At 55.4% G+C, this 25,190-nt stretch overlaps 1 protein-coding gene across 1 annotated transcript in view; it reads right to left on the bottom strand.

Annotated features, from left to right (window-relative positions):
* Window positions 1–15,185: 15,185 nt before the first annotated feature.
* Window positions 15,186–25,190, bottom strand: part of LOC139235273 (ER membrane protein complex subunit 9-like) — a 41,002-nt gene continuing 30,997 nt past the window's right edge. The window contains exons 5-6 of the mRNA XM_070866416.1: window positions 17,695–17,789; window positions 15,186–15,652 (exon numbers count right to left, since the gene is read on the bottom strand). Coding sequence (XP_070722517.1) covers window positions 15,472–15,652; window positions 17,695–17,789 — 276 coding nt within the window. The 3' untranslated portion in view covers window positions 15,186–15,471. The remainder of the gene's footprint in view (window positions 15,653–17,694; window positions 17,790–25,190) is intronic.

Genomic DNA, 25,190 nt, shown 5'->3' with positions numbered 1-25,190 from the left:
TGGAACAATCCATAACGGTAAATCATGAACCGCCCCATCAAACGACACCTTGACTACTGCACTGCCAATCTCCGTTATGAGTTCTTTAGTGTACATACGCAACTTGGCATTGACTGGACTCAGCAAAGGCCTCACAGCCTTAGTATCCCACAGCCTGTTGAGTGTTCTCTGGCTCATTATTGATTGACTCGCACCCATGTCCAATTCCATCGAGACCGGCACACCGTTAAGTTTCACATTAATCATTATCGGTTGGCTCTTTGTTAGGAACGAATACAGTCCATACTCTTCCTCCCCTGGTATCTCGGATTGCATGTCCGGATCCGCGCTTTCCTGGTCATCATCCTCCACGTGGTATGTCGCAGCACGCTTGCTCAGTTGCGGACGCATGTGCTGGAGATGCCCCACTCTCGAACAGCCTTTACAAATGTACTGTTTAAACCAGCACTGATGAGGCCGAGGATTTCCCCCACAACGCCAACACGGTGAATTTGGATTCATTCCCGTTGGCGGACTTTGGGCAGCCACAGGTTTTGCATACGCAGTCGAGTAGGCCCTGCCATCTGCAGCTCTGCCAAACAACGATACAATCTGTCTACAGTACTTGCCGAGTTCCCATTTTTCGAAGATATCTGCTTTAAGTTTTTGTCCGCAGGCATGCATGGGCAATCGTGATGGCCTGGCTCAAATCCAGCGTCACCGCTGCCAGTAGCTTACGCAGGATCACCTCGTGGCTGTTGCCGATTGCAAAGAAGTCCCGCAGCATGTCTCCCAATGTGTTTTCGAACTTGCAAGGTCCAGCTAGACGTCTTAGGTCGGCAACGAATTCCGACACATGCTGGTCCTCAGAACGAACGTGCTTGTAGAATCGATATCGTGAGATGATGATGCCTTCTTCTGATTTGAGATGGTCACGTACCAGAGCACACATTTCCTCATAGTCCTTGTCCGTTGGACTTGCAGGCGAGAGAAGATTCTTTATGAGTCCATAAATAGTCGGACCGCAAACCGTGAGGAAGACCGCCCTGCGCCTAACTGCGACAGTGGGTTCCTCCATTTTGTTGGCCACGAAGTACTGGTCCAGGCGAGCTACAAAATCCGCCCAGTCCTCTCCCTTCTCGAATCGCTCCAGAATTCCAATTGTGCTCATTTTTGCATGCAACGGTTCTTAAGTTACCTCGTCATCAAATGTTATGTACGTAATAACTCGATAGATTGAATACTGTAAACTAACACAGGTACAAACCTGGCTCTGCTTTATTAGGGCCCAAAGTGATTACATTACATGGGCCGCACACACGTGCGTACAGCCCAGTGACCTCCAACAGTGGCGCCACCTGGTGACTAGTAAACCCGAACATACATACATACATGACAGAGCCTGCCCCCCTCCAGAGACCTCAGCCTATAATCTGGGCTGACACTGAAAACGCTTTGAGACTTCCTGCTGTCATGAAAGGCACCACACAGGTGTTCCTTTTTATCCGTGCTGTACCTGCCCTGGGAGTGTTTGATGGGACAGTGTAGAGGGAGCTTTACTCTGTATCTAGCCCCGTGCTGTACCTGCCCTGGGAGTGTTTGATGGGACAGTGTAGAGGGAGCTTTACTCTGTATCTAACCCCGTGCTGTACTTGCCCTGGGAGTGTTTGATGGGACAGTGTAGAGGGAGCTTTACTCTGTATCTAACCCCCTGTACCTGCCCTGGGAGTGTTTGATGGGACAGTGTAGAGGGAGCTTTACTCTGTATCTAACCCCCTGTACCTGCCCTGGGAGTGTGTGATGGGACAGTGTAGAGGGAGCTTTAATCTGTATCTAACCCGTGCTGTGCCTGCCCTGGGAGTGTTTGATGGGACAGTGTAGAGGGAGCTTTACTCTGTATCTAACCCCCTGTACCTGCCCTAGGAGTGTTTGATGGGACAGTGTAGAGGGAGCTTTACTCTGTATCTAACCCCGTGCTGTACCTGCCCTGGGAGTGTTAGATGGGACAGTGTAGAGGGAGCTTTACTCTGTATCTAACCCCGTGCTGTACCTGCCCTGGGAGTGTTTGATGGGACAGTGTAGAGGGAGCTTTACTCTGTATCTAACCCCGTGCTGTGCCTGCCCTGGGAGTGTTTGATGGGACAGTGTAGAGGGAGCTTTACTCTGTATCTAACCCCGTGTTGTACCTGCCCTGGTAGTGTTTGATGGGACAGTGTAGAGGGAGCTTTACTCTGTATCTAACCCCGTGCTGTACCTGCCCTGGGAGTGTTTGATGGGACAGTGTAGAGGGAGCTTTACTCTGTATCTAACCCGTGCTGTACCCGCCCTGGGAGTGTTTGATGGGACAGTGTAGAGGGAGCTTTACTCTGTATCTAACCCCCTGTACCTGCCCTGGGAGTGTTTGATGGGACAGTGTAGAGGGAGCTTTACTCTGTATCTAACCCCCTGTACCTGCCCTGGGAATGTTTGATGGGACAGTGTAGAGGGAGCTTTACTCTGCATCTAACCTGTTCTGTCACCAGGATGCTGAGGGATGAAATGAGAGAAGATATAACGGAAACTAGGCTTGTATTCCCTGGAATATGGAAAGTTTAGAGGTGAGTTGATGGAAGATTTTAGGATTTTGAAAGCAATTGATAGAGGAGGTGGAGAAATACGTTATTCCGTTGGTGGAGGAGTGTAGGACAAGGGGACTTAATCTTCAAATCAGGAGGTAAGTTAGGAAACACCTCTTCACACAATGGGTGTGGAGCTCTCTGTCATAACAAGCAGGATTCATAATTTTAAATCAGAGATTGATATATTTTTGATAGCCAAGGGTATAAAGGGATCTGGAGCCAAGGCAGATGAATGGAGTTAGGATACACATTATTCCTCGATTTCAAAATTCTCATCCTGGTTTACAAATCCCTCCATGGCCCTCGCCCCCTCCCTATCTCTGTAATCTCCTCCAGCCCCACAACCCCCCGAGATGTCTGTGCTCCTCTAATTCTGCCCCCCTGACCATCCCTGATTATAATCGCTCCACCATCGGTGGCCGTGCCTTCTGTTGCCTGGGCCCCAAGCTCTGGAACTCCCTCCCTGAACCTCTCCGCCTCTCGACCTCTCTCTCCTCCTTAAAACCTGCCTCGTTTAAACAAGCTTTCGATCGTCTGCCTTAATTTCTTCTGTGGCTCGGTGTCAAATTTATCTGTTTGTCCGTAACACCTGTGAAGCACCTTGGGACGTTTTACTACGTTAAAAGGCACTACATAAGTAAAAATTATTATTATTAGCCACGATCTCATTGAATGGCGGAACGGGCTCAGGGCCTCCTCTTGCTCCTATATACACAAACATATACACACACACACATTAAGGTGCTCCCACAGTGCTGTTAGGGAGGGAGTTCCAGGATTGTGACCCAGCGACGATGAAGGAACGGCCGATATATTCCCAAGTCAGGATGGTGTGTGACTGGGAGGGGAACGTGGAGGAGGTGGTGTTCCCATGGGCCTGCTGCCCTGGTCCTTCTAGGGGGCAGAGGTCGCGGGTTTGGGAGGTGCTGCCGAAGAAGCCTTGGCCAGTTGCCGCGGTGCATCTTGTAGACGGTGCACACTGCAGCCAGGGGGCGCCGGTGGTGGAGGGAGTGAGTGTTGAAGGTGGTGGGGAGCGTGTCGATCGAGCGGGGCTGCTTTGTCCTGGATGGTGTCGAGCTTCTCGAGTGTTGTTGGAGCTGAACTCATCCAGGCAAAGTGGGGAGTGTTCCATCACACTCCTGCCTTGTGTCTTGTAGATGGTGGAAAGGCTTTGGGGAGTCAGGAGGTGAGACACTCACCACAGAATACCCAGCCTCTGACCTGCTCCTGTGGCCACAGTATTTATGGCTGGTCCAGTTAAGTTTCTGGTCAATGGTGACCCCCAGGATGTTGATGGTGGGGATTTGGTGATGGTGATGTCGTTGAATGTCAAGGGGCGGTGGTAAGACTCTCGCTAGTTGGAGATGGTCATTGCCTGGTACTTGTGTGGCGCGAATGTTACTTGCCACTTGTCAGCCCAAGCCTGAACGTTGTCCGGGTCTTGCTGCATGCGGTCACGGACTGATTCATTGTCTGAGGGTTGCGATTGGACTGGAACACAAGGGTGGGATACAGTAGAGGGTGGGAGGAGGTTTGTGCTGAGCAGCAACACCAGCACGGACCAGCTGGGCTGAATGAGATGTATTGTGAGGCTCAAACAGCACTTGAAAGGGAGAAAAAAAAGCAGCTATAAGAGAAGCAGCTATTGAACCCTGAAGGCAGCGCGAACACCGAGAAAGACTGGGGGAGAACTACAGTCAACAGAACACAGCAAGAGATCGCACCGTAAACACTCAGGGGGCTTCCGTCGAGGTTTCGAGGAACAGACAGTCGACTATCGCCTTGTTAAGTATTTTTTTTGTATTGGAAGTAAACCATTTAATAAAATCTGTCGCGCTTATAAACAATATACCTGTACCCAGCGTGGTTTGCGATGGTCACGGATAATTCTCTTCTGTCCGATCTTAAATTCAAAGCCACGCCCTCCCCAAAAACACAGCTCAGTGCTCCCCCCCCACCCCAGTCCATGGTGCCCCTCTGTCTGCCTCTCCACTTTTGTGCGATGCAGGAATATTGGGAACACCTGGAGTATTGTGCACAGTTTGGGTCTCCTTACCCAAGGAAGGATATACTTGCCATCGAGGGAGTGCAACGATTCGATCGCCGGACTGCTTCCTGGGATGAGCGCCGTGCCTGGAATTATCTGTTGGCTTCTCCCTGTAACGGACTCCTGCCATTTACCAGTCCATTGCAACAAACGCCTTTCAATCCCCTCGCACCCCCCCACTCCACTCCGCACCCAGTCGCGGAGGTCACACCCAAGATTCCCGAGACGCACGGAAATAATGAAAAAGAAAGGAACTTGTATTGATATAGCGCCTTTCACAATCTCAGGACGTCCCAAAGCGCTTTACAGGCAATGAAGTCGTTTTGAAGTGTAGTCACCAGGCACAGTGAGCTCCCACAAACAGCAACGTGATACATGACCAGGTAAGTTTGGTAGGAAAAATAGAAAAACAGAGTATTTTTAAATGGAGAGAGATTGGGAAATGTTGGTGTTCAGAGGGACCTGGGTGTCCTTGTACACCAATCACTGAACGTTAACATGCAGGTACAGCAAGTGATTAAGAAAGCAAATGGTATGTTGGCCTTTATTACAGGAGGATTTGAGTCTAAGAGTAAAGACGTCTTACTGCGATTATATCGGGCCCTGGTGAGACCACACCTGGAGTATTGTGCACAGTTTGGGTCTCCTTACCTAAGGAAGGATATACTTGCCACAGAGGGAGTGCAACGAAGGTTCACCAGACTGATTCCTGGGATGGGGGGATTGTCCTATGAGGAGAGATTGAGCAGACTAGGCCGATATTCTCTGGAGTTTAGAAGAATGAGGTGATCTCATTGAAACATACAACATTCTTACAGGGCTTGACAGGATAGATGCAGGGAGGGTGTTTCCCCCCGGGGCTGGGGAGTCTAGAACCAGGGGTCTCAGTCTCAGGATAAGGGCTCGGCCATTTAGGACTGAGATGAGGAGAAACTTCTTCACTCAGAGGGTGGTGAATCTTTGGAATTCTCTGCCCCAGAGGGCTGTGGAGGCTCAGTCTTTGAGTATATTCAAGGCAGAGATCGGTAGAATATTGAGGGAATCGAGGGATATGGGGACAGTGCAGGAAAGTGGACCCGAGGTCAAAGATCAGCCGTGATCTCGTTGAATGATGGAGCGGGCTCGAGGGGCCGAATGGCCGACTCCTGCTCCTGGATCTTATAATCAGTGGGATTTTTCCCAAAAGCGATGCTAGTTGAGGTATAAATATTGGCCCCAGGACACCAGGGGAGAACTCCCTTGCTCTGGTGGCCGTGGGCTCTTTTAGGTCCACTGGGGAGGGCAGATGGGGGCCCCGGTTTAACGTCTCACCCGAAAGACCTCCGACAGTGCTGTGCTCCCTCAGTACGGGCACCGGGAGCGTTGGCCCTGGATTCTGGAGCCAGATTTGGTGACGTGGGGGTCGCGAGCCACAAGGCTCTGACTCAAGAGCAGATAGCGAGAGCCACAACTGACACTTCAGGGGCTTGCGTCCAAGTGACGAGGTGAGTTCTGACCCCGTTCTATCCTTCCGTTACTCCGGGACCCCGTTCGCTCCGGTTTGCTGCTTTGCTGGGAGGATATGCTGACGGGGGCGATGGTGGGAGAGGGCACGTGTGGGGCCTCACACCTGTCGGGCCAAATGACCTGATTCCGTGCTGTAAATACAACGGAGGTTGACCAGACTGATTCCTGGGACGAGAGCGACTGTCCTATGAGGAGAGATGGCGTAGAATGGGCCGGTACTCTCTGGAGTTTAGAAGAATGAGAGGGGATCTCATTGAAACATACAAGATTCTGAAGGGGATCGACAGGGTAGATGCTGAGAAAGAAAGTCTTGCATTTATATAGCGCCTTTCACGACCACCGGACGTCTCAAAGCCGCTTTACAGCCAATGAAGTACTTTCGGAGTGTGGTCACTGTTGTATTGTGGGAAACGCCAATTTGCGCACAGCAAGCTCCCACACACAGCAATGTGATAATGACCCAGATAATCTGTTTTTTTGTTCTGTTGATTGAGGGATAAATATTGGCCCCAGGACCCCGGGGATAACTCCCCTGCTCTTCTTCCAAATATTGGCCGTGGGATCTTTTACATCCACCTGAGAGAGCAGACGGGGCCCTCGGTTTAACGTCTCATCCGAAAGACGGCCCCTCCAACAGTGCGGCACTCCCTCAGTACTGCCCCTCCGACAGTGCGGCACTCCCTCAGTACTGCCCCTCCGACAGTGCGGCACTCCCTCAGTACTGCCCCTCCGACAGTGCGGCGCTCCCTCAGTACTGCCCCTCCGACAGTGCAGCACTCCCTCAGTACTGCCCCTCTGACAGTGCGGAGCTCCCTCAGTCCTGCCCCTCCGACAGTGCAGCGCTCCCTCAGCCCTGCACTGGGAGTGTCAGCCTAGATTTATGTGCTCGAGTCCCTGGAGTGGGACTTGAACCCACGACCTTCTGACTCAAGAGGCGAGGGTGCTGCCCACTGAGCCACAGCTGGGCAGTGCGGTTGACCCCCCGGGCTGGGGAGTCTAGAACCAGGGGTCACACAGTCTCAGGATAAGGGCTCGGCCATTTAGGACTGAGATGAGGAGAAACTTCTTCACTCAGAGGGGGGTGAATCTTTGGAATTCTCTGCCCCAGAGGGCTGTGGGGGCTCAGTCTTTGAGTATATTCAAGGCCGAGGTCGAGAGATTTTTGGAGTCTCGGGGAACGAAGGGATCGGGCGGGAAAGTGGAGTTGAGGTCGAAGGTCAGCCGTGATCTTATTGAATGGCGGAGCAGGCTCGAGGGGCCGAATGGCCGGCTCCTGCTCCTGTTTCTGATGTTCTTAAATAATGTGGAACAAAGTAGTTTTAATGCATTGGTTAAGGTGTTCCTGGGAAGCAGGCTCGTGGCCCACTCCTGCTCCTTCAATCATGTTGAGAAGGGGGACTGAGATTTGCGGAGAGGTGAATATTGCCGCATGACTTTTTTTGGGTGGGGGGGCGCTGGGGGCACAGGGGAAGGAGCTCAAAGGTCCTCACAGGAAGGAAGCAGCAACAACTGGCATTCAATATAGTGCCTTTAACATCGGTAAATATTCCACGGTGCTTCACACAGGCGTGACCAGGCACAAAATGGACGCGGAGTCGACGGAGACATTAAGAGCGGTGACTAAAAGCTTGGTCCAAGAGTTGGGTATGAAGGAGCGTCTTAAAGGAGGTGGATAGGCAGAGAGGTTTAGGGCCTTGGCAGCTCAAGGAACAGCCGCCAAATGTGGAGTGATTAAACTAGGGGATGCAGAGAGGCCGGAATTGGAGGAGCGCAGAAATCTCGAGGGTTGTGTGGCTGGAGGTGACAGAGATAGGGAGGGGCGAGGGCCACGGAGGGATTTGAACACCAGGGTGAGAATTTTAAAACAAAGGCGTTGCTTAACCGGGAGCCAATGTAGGTCAGTGAGCACAGGGGGTGATGGGTGAGCGGGACTCGGTGTGAGTTAGGACACGGGGCAGTGAGCACAGGGGGTGATGGGTGAGTGGGACTCGGTGCGAGTTAGGACACGGGGCAGTGAGCACAGGGGGTGATGGGTGAGTGGGACTCGGTGTGAGTTAGGACACGGGGCAGTGAGCACAGGGGGTGATGGGTGAGTGGGACTCGGTGTGAGTTAGGACACGGGGCAGCGAGCACAGGGGGTGATGGGTGAGTGGGACTCGGTGTGAGTTAGGACACGGGGCAGTGAGCACAGGGGGTGATGGGTGAGCGGGACTGGGTGTGAGTTAGGACACGGGGCAGTGAGCACAGGGGGTAATGGGTGAGTGGGACTCGGTGCGAGTTAGGACACGGGGCAGTGAGCACAGGGGGTGATGGGTGAGTGGGACTGGGTGTGAGTTAGGACACGGGGCAGTGAGCACAGGGGGTGATGGGTGAGCGGGACTCGGTGCGAGTTAGGACACGAGGCAGTGAGCACAGGGGGTGATGGATGAGTGGGACTCGGTGCGAGTTAGGACACGGGGCAGCCGAGTTTTGGTTGCACGGATGTTTAGGGAGAATGGAAGGTCCAAGGGCTGACAGGAGAGTGTTGGAGGTAACAAAGCCAGTGATCACCATTGATGGAGGAAGGCAGGTGGGAGAATGGATTTGGCCTTAAGGGGCACACAGCCTTTTCTTGCACCCAACGCCCCGCTGGAAACGGCTTCAACAGCCGGCATGCTTTCTTCAAAACTTCGTTCATGGGATGAGGGCGTCACTGGCAAGGCCGGCATTTATTACCCATCCTGGACTTCCCTTGGAGTAATACGAGAGAAAGGGAGGAACCAGGCAATGTGTGAGGGGGGGGATCATCCAATGTGTGAGGGGAGGGGGGGGGAATCATCCAATGTGTGAGGGGAGGGGGGGGGGAATCATCCAATGTGTGAGGGGGGGGGGGAATCATCCAATGTGTGAGGGGGGGGGAATCATCCAATGTGTGGGGGGGGGGCTGAATCATCCAATGTGTGAGGGGGGGGGATCACCCAATGTGTGAGGGGGGGGAATCACCCAATGTGTGAGGGGGGGGGGAATCATCCAATGTGTGGGGGGGGGGGAATCACCCAATGTGTGGGGGGGGGGGAATCACCCAATGTGTGGGGGGGGCTGAATCATCCAATGTGTGAGGGGGGGGGATCACCCAATGTGTGAGGGGGGGGAATCACCCAATGTGTGAGGGGGGGGAATCATCCAATGTGTGAGGGGGGGGGAATCATCCAATGTGTGGGGGGGGGGGAATCACCCAATGTGTGAGGGGGGGGGAATCATCCAATGTGTGAGGGGGGGGGAATCATCCAATGTGTGGGGGGGGGGGAATCACCCAATGTGTGAGGGGGGGGATCACCCAATGTGTGAGGGGGGGGGAATCACCCAATGTGTGAGGGGGGGGGAATCACCCAATGTGTGAGGGGGGGAGGATCACCCAATGTGTGAGGGGGGGGGAATCACCCAATATGTGAGGGGGGGGGAATCATCCAATGTGTGAGGGGGGGGGGAATCACCCAATGTGTGAGAGGGGGGGGATCACCCAATGTGTGAGAGGGGGGGGATCACCCAATGTGTGAGGGGGGGGGGGAATCACCCAATGTATGTGGGGGGGGGGGGATCACCCAATGTGTGAGGGGGGGGGAATCACCCAATGTGTGAGGGGGGGGGAATCACCCAATGTGTGAGAGGGGGGGGATCACCCAATGTGTGAGGGGGGGGGGAATCACCCAATGTGTGAGGGGGGGGGGAATTGTCCAATGTGTGAGGGGGGGGGAATCACCCAATGTGTGAGAGGGGGGGGATCACCCAATGTGTGAGGGGGGGGGAATCACCCAATGTGTGAGAGGGGGGGGATCACCCAATGTGTGAGGGGGGGGGAATCACCCAATGTGTGAGAGGGCGGGAATCACCCAATGTGTGAGGGGGGGGGAATCACCCAATGTGTGAGGGGGGGGGAGGAATCACCCAATGTGAGGGGGGGGGGAATCACCCAATGTGTGAGAGGGGGGGGGGAGAATTGTCCAATGTGTGAGGGGGGGGGGGAATCACCCAATGTGTGAGGGGGGGGGGAGAATTGTCCAATGTGTGAGGGGGGGGGGAATCACCCAATGTGTGAGGGGGGGGGAGAATTGTCCAATGTGTGAGGTGGGGGGAATTGTCCAATGTGTGAGGGGGGGGAATCACCCAATGTGTGAGGGGGGGGGGGGAATTGTCCAATGTGTGAGGGGGGGGAATCACCCAATGTGTGAGGGGGGGGGGGAATTGTCCAATGTGTGGGGGGGGGGAATCACCCAATGTGTGAGGGGGGGGGAATTGTCCAATGTGTGAGGGGGGGGGAATTGTCCAATGTGTGAGGGGGGGGGGGAATCACCCAATGTATGAGGGGGGGGGGAAATCACCCAATGTGTGAGGGGGGGGCGGGAATCGCCCAATGTGTGAGGGGGGGGGAAATCACCCAATGTGTGAGGGGAGGGGGGAATCACCCAATGTGTGTGGGGGGGGGGAATCGCCCAATGTGTGTGGGGGGGGGGGGGGAATCGCCCAATGTGTGAGGGGGAGGGAATTGTCCAATGTGTGAGGGGGGGGGGAATCACCCAATGTGTGAGGGGAGGGGGGAATCACCCAATGTGTGTGGGGGGGGGGAATCGCCCAATGTGTGTGGGGGGGGGGGGGGAATCGCCCAATGTGTGAGGGGGAGGGAATTGTCCAATGTGTGAGAGGGGGGGGGAATCACCCAATGTGTGAGGGGGGGGGGAATTGTCCAATGTGTGAGGGGGGGGGGAATCACCCAATGTGTGAGAGGGGGGGGGAATCACCCAATGTGTGAGGGGGGGGGGGAATCACCCAATGTGTGAGGGGGAGGGGAATCACCCAATGTGTGAGGGGGGGGGGAGAATTGTCCAATGTGTGAGGGGGGGGGGAGAATTGTCCAATGTGTGAGGGGGAGGGGAATCACCCAATGTGTGAGGGGGGGGGGAATTGTCCAATGTGTGAGGGGGGGGGAATCACCCAATGTGAGGGGGGGGGAATCACCCAATGTGTGAGGGGAGGGGGGAATCGGCCAATGTGAGGGGGGGGGAATCACCCAATGTGTGAGGGGGGGGGGGGAATCAGCCAATGTGTGAAGGGGGGGGGGGGAAGTGTCCAATGTGAGAGAGCGGACGGAACCACCGAATGTGTGAGGGGGGGGGGGGAATTGTCCAATATGTGAGGGGGGGGAATCACCCAATGTGTGAGGGGAGGCAGAATTGTCCAATGTGTGAGGGGGGGGGGGGATCACCCAATGTGTGAGGGGGGGGAATCACCCAATGTGTGAGGGGGGGGGGAATCACCCAATGTGCGAGGGGGGGGGGGGGAAGTGTCCAATGTGAGAGAGCGGACGGAACCACCGAATGTGTGAGGGGGGGGGGAATCGTCCAATGTGTGAGGGGGGGTTAATCGGCCAATGTGTGGGGGGAGGGGGAATCGGCCAATGTGTGAGGGGAGGGGGAATTGTCCAATGTGTGAGGGGGGGAGAATCACCCAATGTGTGAGGGGGGGAGGGAATCGCCCAATGTGTGAGGGGGGGTTAATCGGCCAATGTGTGGGGGGAGGGGGAATCGGCCAATGTGTGAGGGGAGGGGGAATTGTCCAATGTGTGAGGGGGGGGAATTGTCCAATGTGTGAGGGGGGGGAATTGTCCAATGTGTGAGGGGGGGGAATTGTCCAATGTGTGAGGGGGGGGGGGAATTGTCCAATGTGTGAGGGGGGGAGGGAATCGCCCAATGTGAAGGTGGGGAATCGCCCAATGTGTGAGGGGGGGTTAATCGGCCAATGTGTGAGGGGGGGGGAATTGTCCAATATGTGAGGGGGGGAGGGAATCGCCCAATGTGAAGGTGGGGAATCGCCCAATGTGTGAGGGGGGGTTAATCGGCCAATGTGTGAGGGGGGGTTAATCGTCCAATGTGTGAGGGGGGGGGGAATTGTCCAATGTGAGGGGGGGGGAAATCACCCAATGTGTGAGGGGGGGGGGAATTGTCCAATGTGAGGGGGGGGGAAATCACCCAATGTGTGAGGGGGGGTTAATCGGCCAATGTGTGGGGGGAGGGGGAATCGACCAATGTGTGAGGGGAGGGGGGGGGAATCGGCCAATGTGTGAGGGAGGGGGAATCACCCAATGTGTGAGGGGGGGGGATTGTCCAATGTGTGAGGGAGGGGGAATCGGCCAATGTGTCAGGGGAGGGGGGGGGGAATCACCCAATGTGTGAGGGAGGGGGAATCACCCAATGTGTGAGGGGGGGGGAATCACCCAATGTGTGAGGGGGGGGGAATCACCCAATGTGTGAGGGGGGGGAATTGTCCAATGTGTGAGGGGGGGGGAATCACCCAATGTGAGGGGGGGGAATTGTCCAATGTGTGAGGGAGGGGGAATCGCACAAAGTGTGAGGGGGGGGGAATCACCGAATGTGTGAGGGGGGGGGTAATTGTCCAATATGCGAGGAGGGGGGGAATCAGCCAATGTGTGAGGGGGGGGGGGGGAAGTGTCCAATGTGAGAGAGCGGACGGAACCACCGAATGTGTGAGGGGGGGGGGAATCGTCCAATGTGTGAGGGGGGGAGAATCACCCAATGTGTGAGGGGGGGAGGGAATCGCCCAATGTGTGAGGGGGGGAGAATCACCCAATGTGTGAGGGGGGGAGGGAATCGCCCAATGTGTGAGGGGAGGGAGGGGGAATCGGCCAATGTGTGAGGGGAGGGGGAGGGAATCGCCCAATGTGTGAGGGGGGGGGAATTGTCCAATGTGTGAGGGGGGGGAATTGTCCAATGTGTGAGAGGGGGGGGAATCACCCAATGTGTGAGGGGGGGGGGAATCACCCAATGTGTGAGGGGGGGGGGGGAATTGTCCAATGTGTGAGAGGGGGGGGGAATCACCCAATGTGTGAGGGGGGGGGAATCGGCCAATGTGTGAGGGGTGGGAATTGTCCAATGTGTGAGGGAGGGGGGAATCACCCAATGTGTGAGGGGGGGGGAATCACCCAATGTGTGGGGGGGGGGGGGGGGAATTGTCCAATGTGTGAGGGGTGGGGGAATCAGCCAATGTGTGAGGGGGGGGGGAATCACCCAATGTGTGAGGGGGGGGGGGAAATCACCCAATGTGTGAGGGGGGGGGGGAATCGCCCAATGTGTGAGGGGGGGGGAATCACCCAATGTGGTGGGGGGGGGGGGAATTGTCCAATGTGTGAGGGGTGGGGGAATCAGCCAATGTGTGAGGGGGGGGGGGAATCACCCAATGTGTGAGGGGGGGGGGGGGGAATCACCCAATGTGTGAGGGGGGGAGGGGGAGAATCACCCAATGTGTGAGGGAGGGGGGAATCGCCCAATGTGTGAGGGGGGGGGGGGGGAATCACCCAATGTGTGAGGGGGGGGAATCACCCAATGTGTGAGGGGGGGGAATTGTCCAATGTGTGAGGGGGGGGGAATCACCCAATGTAAGGGGGGGGAATTGTCCAATGTGTGAGGGAGGGGGAATCGCCCAAAGTGTGAGGGGGGGGGAATCACCCAATGTGTGAGGGGGGGGTAATTGTCCAATGTGCGAGGAGGGGGGGAATCAGCCAATGTGTGAGGGGGGGGGGGGGGGGAAGTGTCCAATGTGAGAGAGCGAACGGAACCACCGAATGTGTGAGGGGGGGGGAATCGTCCAATGTGTGAGGGGGGGAGGGAATCGGCCAATGTGTGAGGGGAGGGGGAGGGAATCGCCCAATGTGTGAGGGGGGGGGAATTGTCCAATGTGTGAGGGGGGGGAATTGTCCAATGTGTGAGAGGGGGGGGAATCACTCAATGTGTGAGGGGGGGGGGGGGAATTGTCCAATGTGTGAGAGGGGGGGGGAATCACCCAATGTGTGAGGGGGGGGGAATCGGCCAATGTGTGAGGGGAGGGGGGGGGGAATCGCCCAATGTGTGAGGGGTGGGAATTGTCCAATGTGTGAGGGAGGGGGGAATCACCCAATGTGTGAGGGGGGGGGAATCACCCAATGTGTGGGGGGGGGGGGTGAATTGTCCAATGTGTGAGGGGTGGGGGAATCAGCCAATGTGTGAGGGGGGGGGGGAATCACCCAATGTGTGAGGGGGGGGGGAATCACCCAATGTGTGAGGGGAGGGGGGAATCGCCCAATGTGTGAGGGGAGGGGGGAATCGCCCAATGTGTGAGGGGGGGGGGGGGAATCACCCAATGTGTGAGGGGGGGGGAATCACCCAATGTGTGAGGGGGGGGGAATCACCCAATGTGTGAGGGGGGGGGGGGGGGGAATCACCCAATGTGTGAGGGGGGGGGGGAATCACCCAATGTGTGAGGGGAGGGGGGAATCGCCCAATGTGTGAGGGGGGGGGGGAATCACCCAATGTGTGAGGGGGGGGGGGAATCACCCAATGTGTGAGGGGGGGGGGAATCACCCAATGTGTGAGGGGAGGGGGGGAATCGCCCAATGTGTGAGGGGGAGGGGGGGAATCACCCAATGTGTGAGGGGAGGGGGGAATCACCCAATGTGTGAGAGGGGGGGGAATCACCCAATGTGTGAGGGGGGGGGAATCACCCAATGTGTGAGGGGGGGGGGGGGGGAATCACCCAATGTGTGAGGGGAGGGGGGAATCGCCCAATGTGTGAGGGGGGGGGGGAATCACCCAATGTGTGAGGGGGGGGGAATCACCCAATGTGTGAGGGGGGGAGGAATCACCCAATGTGTGAGGGGAGGGGGGGAATCGCCCAATGTGTGAGGGGGGGGGGGGGAATCACCCAATGTGTGAGGGGGGGAGGGAATCATCCAATGTGTGAGGGGGGGAGGGAATCATCCAATGTGTGAGGGGGGGAGGGAATCATCCAATGTGAGAGAGCGGACAGAACCACCCCATGTGAGGGAGGATAAGCTCCCAGTGTGAGAGGGCGGGGGAACTACCCCATGTGAGGGAGGATAAGCTCCCAGTGTGAGCGTGTGCGATAAACCCCCAGTGGGAGCCCGGGGTGGGTAAACAATGGAACACCACAGGGGGAACAGAGACCCGAGCCGCACACACACACACACACACACACACACACACGGGGGGTTCAGTCAGCAGCAGTCCGTTTATTCTCAACCGTTACACGGACCGGCGCTGGTCCAGAAAGCCCCCCCCCCCCCGCCCCCTCCCACAGCGTCAGTGTTTGGCCCCGGGAGGGGGCGGCCGTCCTGACCTGGCCTCCTCGCCATCGATCGAGGAACCTCGGGGGAGTGGGCACCGGCTCGGCCTCCGATCCTCCCGCTGCCTCCGATCCTCCCTCACCTGGGGGCGGTTCGCTGCGGCCGGTCAGCGCTGGGGGGGGGGTGGGGGGCAGGCCGGGGGTCTCGCAGCCTCACGCGCTGCCGTTGGCAGTGGGGGACAGGGCCCCGATGCGCTCGTTGATGTGGCCATTGGACCAGTCGCGGCGGATGTCGTCAAGGTGCTCGTCAAAGTCCACCAGCCGGCTGTAGGCGCGGTCCTCCATCAGCTCGCTGACCACTGACCGCGTGCCCGTCCAGTCTCTCCACATCACCCTGCGGGCCAAAACACACAGGGGCACTCTCAGGGCATCACACCAAGCCGGAGCACCCAGATACAACGAAAAACATAGCAGCTGGAGTATTGTGTACAGTTTGGGTCTCCTTACCTAAGGAAGGATATACTTGCCATAGAGGGAGTGCAGCGAAGGTTCACCAGACTGATTCCTGGGATGGGGGGGATTGTCCTATGAGGAGAGATTGAGTAGACTAGGCCGATATTCTCTAGAGTTTAGAAGAATGAGGTGATCTCATTGAAACATACAACATTCTTACAGGGCTTGACAGGGTAGATACAGGGAGGGTGTTTCCCCCCCCCCCCCCGGGCTGGGGAGTCTAGAACCAGGGGTCACAGTCTCAGGATAAGGGGTCCGCCATTTAGGACTGAGATGAGGAGAAACTTCTTCACTCAGAGGGGGGGGTGAATCTTTGGAATTCTCTGCCCCAGAGGGCTGTGGAGGCTCAGTCTTTGAGTATATTCAAGGCCGAGATCGATAGATTTTTGGATATTAAGGGAATCGAGGGATATGGGGACAGTGCAGGGAAGTGGACCCGAGGTCGAAGGTCAGCCGTGATCTTATTGCATGGCGGAGCAGGCTCGAGGGGCCGAATGGCCGACTCCTGCTCCTATTTTCTACGTCTCATTGTTTCTATGTCCTGGATCCCGTCACTGCCAGCCAGTGCTGTGTCCTGGCAGTGTTATCCTCACCAGAACCTGCCTTTGGGACAGGGCAAACACACATTCTTGGTAAAGAATAAAAAATAAAAAAAATTTATATAGCACATTTCACAACCACCGGACGTCTCAAAGCCACTTTACAGCCAATGAAGTACTTTTGGAGTGTAGTCACTGTTGTAATGTGGGAAACGCCAATTTGCGCACAGCAAGCTCCCACACACAGCAATGTGATAATGACCCAGATAATCTGTTTTTTTGTTATGTTGATTGAGGGATAAATATTGGCCCCAGGACCCCGGGGATAACTCCCCCTGCTCTTCTTCCAAATAGTGGCCGTGGGATCTTTTACATCCACCTGAGAGAGCAGACGGGGCCTCGGTTTAACGTCTCATCCGAAAGACGGCACCTCCGACAGTGCGGCACTCCCTCAGTACTGCCCCTCCGACAGTGCGGGGCTCCCTCAGTACTGCCCCTCCGACAGTGCGGGGCTCCCTCAGCACTGCCCCTCCGACAGTGCGGCACTCCCTCAGTACTGCCCCTCCGACAGTGCGGGGCTCCCTCAGCACTGCCCCTCCGACAGTGCGGCGCTCCCTCAGTACTGCCCCTCCGACAGTGCGGGGCTCCCTCAGCACTGCCCCTCCGACAGTGCGGCACTCCCTCAGTACTGCCCCTCCGACAGTGCGGGGCTCCCTCAGCACTGCCCCTCCGACAGTGCGGGGCTCCCTCAGCACTGCCCCTCCGACAGTGCGGCACTCCCTCAGCACTGCCCCCCCGACAGTGCGGCACTCCCTCAGTACTGCCCCTCCGACAGTGCGGCACTCCCTCAGCACTGCCCCTCCGACAGTGCGGCACTCCCTCAGCACTGCCCCTCCGACAGTGCGGCACTCCCTCAGTACTGCCCCTCCCACAGTGCGGCAGTCCCTCAGCACTGCCCCCCCGACAGTGCGGCACTCCCTCAGCACTGCCCCCCCGACAGTGCGGCACTCCCTCAGCACTGCCCCTCCGACAGTGCGGCACTCCCTCAGCTCTGCCCCTCCGACAGTGCGGCACTCCCTCAGCACTGCCCCTCCGACAGTGCGGCACTCCCTCAGCTCTGCCCCTCCGACAGTGCGGCACTCCCTCAGCTCTGCACTGGGAGTGTCAGGCTGGATTTATGTGCTCGAGTCCCTGGAGTGGGACTTGAACCCACAACCTCCTGACTCAGAGGCGAGAGTGCGGCCCACTGAGCCACAGGCTGAGAAGGAACAAATCAAACGACGCAGGACGCTCAGGCCGCGTCCAGGGAGCTCGAGCCGGACGGGGCGGCCCAGCCTCGCTCGCTCCTGGCGAGGTCAGAGGTCACAGGGCCAAGGTCACTCACAGATTCTTGTCCTTGGGCGTCCACTTGCCATCCTGCCGATCGTGCACGATCACCGCCGGGCCGGAGTAGTCACTCGACAGCTTGGTGTTGTCCAACTGGAAAATACACCGGGTGGAAAGTGTGACGACAACAACAACTTGCATTTGTGTAGCACCTTCAACGTGGTGAAACGTCCCAAGGCGCATCCCGCACAAGGAGAAATTAACGCAGGAACTTGGTCAAAGAGGGAGGTTTTAAGGAGCGTCGTGATTGGGGAAACAGCGATAGAGAGGTTTAGGGAGGGAGTTCCAGAGCTTGGGGCCCAGGCAACAGAAGGCACGGCCACCGATGGTGGAGCGATTATAATCAGGGATGGTCAGGAGGGCAGAATTAGAGGAGTGCAGACATCTCGGGGGGTTGTGGGGCTGGAGGAGATTACAGAGATAGGGAGGGGCGAGGGCCATGGAGGGATTTGTAAACAAGGATGAGAATTTTGAAATCGAGGCGTTACTTAACCGGGAGCCAATGTCGGTCAGTGAGCACAGGGGGTGATGGGTGAGTGGGACTGGGTGTGAGTTAGGACACGGGGCAGCGAGCACAGGGGGTGATGGGTGAGTGGGACTGGGTGCGAGTTAGGACACGGGGCAGTGAGCACAGGGGGTGATGGGTGAGCGGGACTCGGTGCGAGTTAGGACACGGAGCAGTGAGCACAGGGGGTGATGGGTGAGTGGGACTAGGTGCGAGTAAGGACACGGGGCAGTGAGCACAGAGGGTGATGGGTGAGCAGGACTCGGTGCGAGTTAGGACACGGGGCAGTGAGCACAGGGGATGATGGGTGAGTGGGACTAGGTGCGAGTTAGGACACGGGGCAGTGAGCACAGGGGGTGATGGGTGAGTGGGACTGGGTGCGAGTTAGGACACGGGGCAGTGAGCACAGGGGGTGATGGGTGAGTGGGACTGGGTGCGAGTTAGGACACGGGGCAGTGAGCACAGGGGGTGATGGGTGAGTGGGACTGGGTGTGAGTTAGGACACGGGGGCAGTGAGCACAGGGGGTGATGGGTGAGCGGGACTCGGTGCGAGTTAGGACACGGGGGCAGCCGAGTTTTGGATCACCTCTAGTTTACGGAGGGTAGAATGTGTGAGGCCGGCCAGGAGTGCGCTGGGATCGTCAAGTCTGGAGGTAACAAAGGCACGGAGACAGGAGAGAGCACTTCACAGCAACCCGGCCGGGCAACTTATATCATCACCCCTCCCCCGCTGATTTACACACCCACCCGACAATGCATTTTGTTAGGAAGGCTAAGGAGGCCACTTGGAAAATAAATGTCTAAATTGGGTAGAGTAGCAGAGGAGTGTGGGGGTACAGATACAGAGAGCATTAAAAATAGTGACGCAGGTTAATGAGACCATAATGTAAAGATTTAGATAGGGGCGAGGGCCCAGGGACAGCACGGGCCCAGCCCACACTGTGCGATATGTGTGTACGCACTAGGCCCATACAGCAGAGCTGGTCTCCAGTGGTCCTGGTTAACCCTTGCCCCTGGACCAAGGCCTCGCTCTGTCAAGCCCCGTGTGGTGGCTGGTGTGCAACGGCCACCCCACGTTAAACAAACCCACCCACAGGCATCGCCCACCCTTCAGGATGTAGTTCAGGATCTGGAATGTCAGGTCCTTCATCGAAACACCTGAGAACTCATCCCTTTTTGGTGGGGAAGCAGGTCAGCCGCGACACGAAGGACTGCCAAAGAAGAAGAATTTCTAGAACCACGGTTAGCCTGCACTTGGGAGCGCTGTGAACAGTTCTGGCCTCCTTGTTATCAAAAGGATATAGAGGCACTGGGAAGGGCGTAAAAAAGATTTACTAGAATACCAGAACTGAGAGGTTGCAACATAAGAATTGGGAGCAGAGGTCGGCCATTCGGCCCCTTGAGCCTGCCCCGCCATTTAATGAGATCACGGCTGACCTTCGACCTCAACCCCACTTTCCTGCACTGTCCCCATAATCCCTCGATTCCCTGAATGTTATCGATCTGTGTCTTGAATATAACATAAGAACATAAGAATTAGGAACAGGAGTAGGCCATCTAGCCCCTCGAGCCTGCTCCGCCATTCAACAAGATCATGGCTGATCTGGCCGTGGACTCAGCTCCACTTACCCGCCCGCTCCCCATAACCCTTAATTCCCTTATTGGTTAAAAATCTATCTATCTGTGACTTGAATACATTCAATGAGCTAGCCTCAACTGCTTCCTTGGGCAGAGAATTCCACAGATTCACAACCCTCTGGGAGAAGAAATTCCTTCTCAACTCGGTTTTAAATTGGCTCCCCCGTATTTTGAGGCTGTGCCCTCTAGTTCTAGTCTCCCCGACCCGTGGAAACAACCTCTCTGCCTCTATCTTGTCTATCCCTTTCATTATTTTAAATGTTTCTATAAGATCACACCACATCCTTTTGAACTCCAACGAGTAAAGACCCAGTCTACTCAACCTATCATCATAAGGTAACCCCCTCATCTCCGGAATCAGCCTCGTGAATCGTCTCTGTACCCCCTCCAAAGCTAGTATATCCTTCCTGAAGTAAGGTGACCAAAACTGCACGCAGTACTCCAGGTGTGGCCTCACCAATACCCTGTACAGTTGCAGCAGGACCTCCCTGCTTTTGTACTCCATCCCTCTCGCAATGAAGGCCAACATTCCAGTCGCCTTCCTGATTACCTGCTGCACCTGCAAACTAACTTTTTGGGATTCATGCACAAGGACCCCCAGGTCCCTCTGCACCGCAGCATGTTGTAATTTCTCCCCATTCAAATAATATTCCCAATAATATACTCAAAGACTGAGCCTGCACAGCTCTCTGGGGTAGGTTATGCCAATCAGAAAAGGTTGAACAGGTTGGGCCTCTTCCCTCTAGAAGAGAGAATACTGAGGGATGACCTGATGGAGGTGCTTAACGTTATGGAAGGGTTCGGTGGGGCAGATGTTTTCACTTGCGGACAAGACCAGTACAGTGGGCCATAAATATATCGAATGGTCACTCATAAATCCAGTAGGGAATTCAGGGGGAAACATCTTTACCCAGAGAGCAGTGAGAGTGTGGAACTCGCTGCCACAGGGAGGGGTTGAGGTGAATAGTATCAATGTATTTAAGGGGAGGCTGGATAAACACATGAGGGGGGAACGGAAAGCAAGAAAGAAAGTTTGTATTTACATGGCGCCGTTCACCACCTTGGGATGTCCCAAAGTGCTTCGCAGCAATGAAATACTTTTTGTTTTTGAAGAGTGCAGTCACTGTTGCATTGTGGGAAACGCCAATTTGCGCACAGCAAGCTCCCACACACAGCGATGTGATAATGACCCAGATCATCTGTTTTTTTGTTTTGTTGATTGAGGGATAAATATTGGTCCCAGGACACCGGGGATAACTCCCCCTGCTCTTCTTCCAAATAGTGGCCGTGGGATCTTTTACATCCACCTGAGAGAGCAGACGGGGCCTCGGTTTAACGTCTCATCCGAAAGACGGCACCTCCGGCAGTGCGGCACTCCCTCAGCACTGGACGCTCCCGGTACTTTTTTCGGGCGAGACGTTAAACCGAGGGCCCCGACTGCCCCACCTCAGGTGGAGGCAAGGAGTAAGAGGGTGGGCTGATGGGGTTCCATGAAGTAGGGTGGGGAGGGGAGCTCGAGTGGAGCATCAACACCGGCAAAAGCAAAGATTAAGAAGTTTGCAGATGATACTAAAGTCGGGTGTGTGGTTGATAATGAAGAAGAAAGCTGTGGACTGCAGGAAGATATCACTCAACTGGTCAGGTGGGCAGAGCAGTGGCAAATGGAGTTTAATCCGGAGAAGTGTGAGGTAATGCATTTGGGGAGGGGCTAACAAGGCGAGGGAATACACATTAAATGGTAGGACACTGAGAAGTGTAGAGCAACAGAGGGACCTTGGAGTGCAGGTCCACAGATCCCAGAAGGTAGCAGGCCAGGTGGATAAGGTGGTTAAGAAGGCATACGGAATACTTGCCTTTATTAGCCGAGGCATAGAATACAAGAGCAGGGAGGTTATGCTTGAACTGTATAAAACACTGGTTAGGCCACAGCTGGAGTACTGCGTGCACAGTTCTGGTCACCACATTACAGGAAGGATGTGATCGCACTGGAGAGGGTAAGAGGAGATTTACCAGGATGTTGTACTGGAGAGGGTACAGAGGAGATTTACCAGGATGTTGCCGGGACTGGAGAATTTTAGCGATGAGGAAAGATTGGATAGGCTGGGGTTGTTTTCTTTGGAACAGAGGAGACTGAGGGGAGACCTGATTGAGGTGTATAAAATGATGAGGGGCCTGGATCGAGTGGATAGGAAGGACCTGTTTCCCTGGGCAGAGGGGTCAACAACCAGGGGGCATAGATTTAAGGTAATTGGTGGGGGGGGGGGTTTAGAGGGGATTTGAGGGAAATGTCTTCACCCAGAGGGTGGTGGGGGTCTGGAACTCACGGCCTGAAAGGGTGGTAGAGGCAGAAACCCTCACCACATTTAAAAACTACCTGGATGTGCACCTGAAGTCGAGGAGGCATCGGAGAGACGGAGCAGCAGAGTCGGGAGGCCTACAAGAGGCCCATCAGTCGGGAGGCACCAGCGGGAGGTCGGAGGGGCTCGGGGGGTGAGAGGTCGGAGAGGCTCGGGGGGTGAGAGGTCGGAGAGGCTCGGGGGGTGAGAGGTCGGAGGGGCTCGGGGGGGTGAGAGGTCGGAGGGGCTCGGGGGGTGAGAGGTCGGAGGGGCTCGGGGGGTGAGAGGTCGGAGAGGCTCGGGGGGTGAGAGGTCGGAGGGGCTCGGGGGGTGAGAGGTCGGAGGGGCTCGGGGGGTGAGAGGTCGGAGGGGCTCGGGGGGTGAGAGGTCGGAGGGGCTCGGGGGGTGAGAGGTCGGAGGGGCTCGGGGGGTGAGAGGTCGGAGGGGCTCGGGGGGTGAGAGGTCGGAGGGGCTCGGGGGGTGAGAGGTCGGAGAGTGAGAGGTCGGAGAGGCTCGGGGGGTGAGAGGTCGGAGGGGCTCGGGGGGTGAGAGGTCGGAGAGGCTCGGGGGGTGAGAGGTCGGAGGGGCTCGGGGGGGTGAGAGGTCGGAGAGGCTCGGGGGGTGAGAGGTCGGAGGGGCTCAGGGGGTGAGAGGTCGGAGAGGCGTGGCTGGTGCAGCTGCAGCAGGCAGGCAAAAAAAAAGTAGAAAGAAATCGAAAGGTGACGTCACAGCCAAGGGGTAAGTGATTGGCTGGTGATTGGTGAGTTGTTTTTCTTTTTTCTTTATCAGTAAGTAACCTTTAGCATTGTTGTTGCCCAATTAAGTTAATCCAAGGGTAAAGACATGGCAGGAGAGCTCGGACACGTGTTATGCTCCTCCTGTACTATGTGGGAATTCAGGGACACTTCCAATGTCCCTGACGACGACGTGTGCGGGAAGTGTATCCGCCTGCAGCTCCTGACAGACCGCATTGCGGCACTGGAGCTGCGGGTGGATTCACTCTGGAGCACCCACGATGCTGAGAATGAAGTGAGTAGCACGTTTAGTGAGTTGGTCTTACCGCAGGTAAAGGGTACACAGCCAGATAGGGAATGGGTGACCAACAGGAAGAGCAGTGTAAGGAAGGTAGTGCAGGGGTCCCCTGCGGTCATCCCCCTGCAAAACAGATACACCGCTTTGGGTACTGTTGGGGGGGATGACTCATCAGGGGAGGGCAGCAGCAGCCAAGTTCATGGCACCGTGGCTGGCTCTGCTGCAATGGAGAGCGATAGTGATAGGGGATTCAATTGTAAGGGGAATAGATAGGCGTTTCTGCGGCCACAACCGAGGCTCCAGGATGGTATGTTGCCTCCCTGGTGCAAGGGTCAAGGATGTCTCGGAGCGGGTGCAGGACATTCTGAAAAGGGAGGGTGAACAGCCAGTTGTCGTGGTGCACATTGGTACCAACGATATAGGTAAAAAACGGGATGAGGTCCTACGAGACGAATTTAGGGAGCTAGGAGTTAAATTAAAAAGTAGGACCTCAAAAGTAGTAATCTCAGGATTGCTACCAGTGCCACGTGCTAGTCAGAGTAGGAATCGCAGGATAGCTCAGATGAATACGTGGCTTGAGGAGTGGTGCAGAAGGGAGGGATTCAAATTACTGGGGCATTGGAACCAGTTCTGGGGGAGGTGGGACCAGTACAAACCGGACGGTCTGCACCTGGGCAGGATCGGAACCAATGTCCGAGGGGGAGTGTTTGCTAGTGCTGTTGGGGAGGAGTTAAACTAATATGGCAGGGGGATGGGAATTTAAGCAGGGAGGCAGAGGAAAGTAAAAAGGGGGCAGAAACAAAAGGTAGGAAGGAGAAAAACAAGAGTGGAGGGCAGAGAAACCCAAGGCAAAAATCAAAAAGGACCAAATTACAACATAATTCTAAAAGGACAAAGTGTATTAAAAAGACAAGCCTGAGGCTCTGTGCCTCACTGCGAGGAGTATTCGGAATAAGATGGACGAATTAATTGTGCAGATAGCAGTTAACGGATACGATGTGATTGGCATCACAGAGACATGGCTCCAGGGTGACCAAGGCTGGGAACTCAACATCCAGGGATATTCAACACTTAGGAAGGACAGACAGAAAGGAAAAGGAGGTGGGGTGGCGTTGCTGGTTAAAGAGGAAATTAATGCAATAGTAAGGAAGGACATTAGCTTGGATAATGTGGAATCTGTATGGGTGGAGCTGCGGAATACCAAAGGACAGAAAACGCTAGTGGGAGTTGTGTACAGACCACCAAACAGTAGTAGTGAGGTTGGGGACAGCATCAAACAAGAAATTAGGGATGTGTGCAATAAAGGTACAGCAGTAATCATGGGCAACTTTAATCTACATACAGATTGGGCTAACCAAACTGGTAGCAATGTGGTGGAGGAGGATTTCCTGGAGTGTATGAGGGATGGTTTTCTAGACCAAATGTCAAGGAACCAACCAGAGAGCTGGCCATCCGAGACTGGGTGACGTGTAATGAGAAAGGACTAATTAGCAATCTTGTTGTGCGAGGTCCCCTGGGGAAGAGTGACCATAATATGGTAGAATTCTTTATTAAGATGGAGAGTGACACAGTTAATTCAGAGACAAGGGTCCTGAACTTAAGGAAAGGTAACTTCGATGGTATGAGACGTGAATTGGCTAGAATAGACGAGCAAATGATACTTAAAGGGTTGACGGTGGATAGGCAATGGCAAACATTTAAAGATCGCATGGATGACCTTCAGCAATTGTACATCCCTGTCTGGAATAAAAATAAAACAGGGAAGGTGGCTCAACCGGTAACAAGGGAAATTAAGGATAGTGTGAAAACCAAGGAAGAAGCATATAAATTGGCCAGAAAAAGCAACAAACCTGAGGACTGGGAGAAATTTCGAATTCAACAGAGGAGGACAAAGGGTTTAATTAGGAGGGGAAAATAGAGTATGAGAGGAAACTTGCAGGGAACATAAAAACTGACTGCAAAAGCTTCTATAGATGTGTGAAG

Source organism: Pristiophorus japonicus, chromosome 23 (genome assembly GCF_044704955.1).
Source record: "Pristiophorus japonicus isolate sPriJap1 chromosome 23, sPriJap1.hap1, whole genome shotgun sequence".
Classification (NCBI taxonomy): Eukaryota; Metazoa; Chordata; class Chondrichthyes; family Pristiophoridae; genus Pristiophorus; species Pristiophorus japonicus.
The sequence above is the reverse complement of the archived record's forward strand: the minus strand, read 5'-3'. Positions and strand labels throughout refer to the sequence as shown.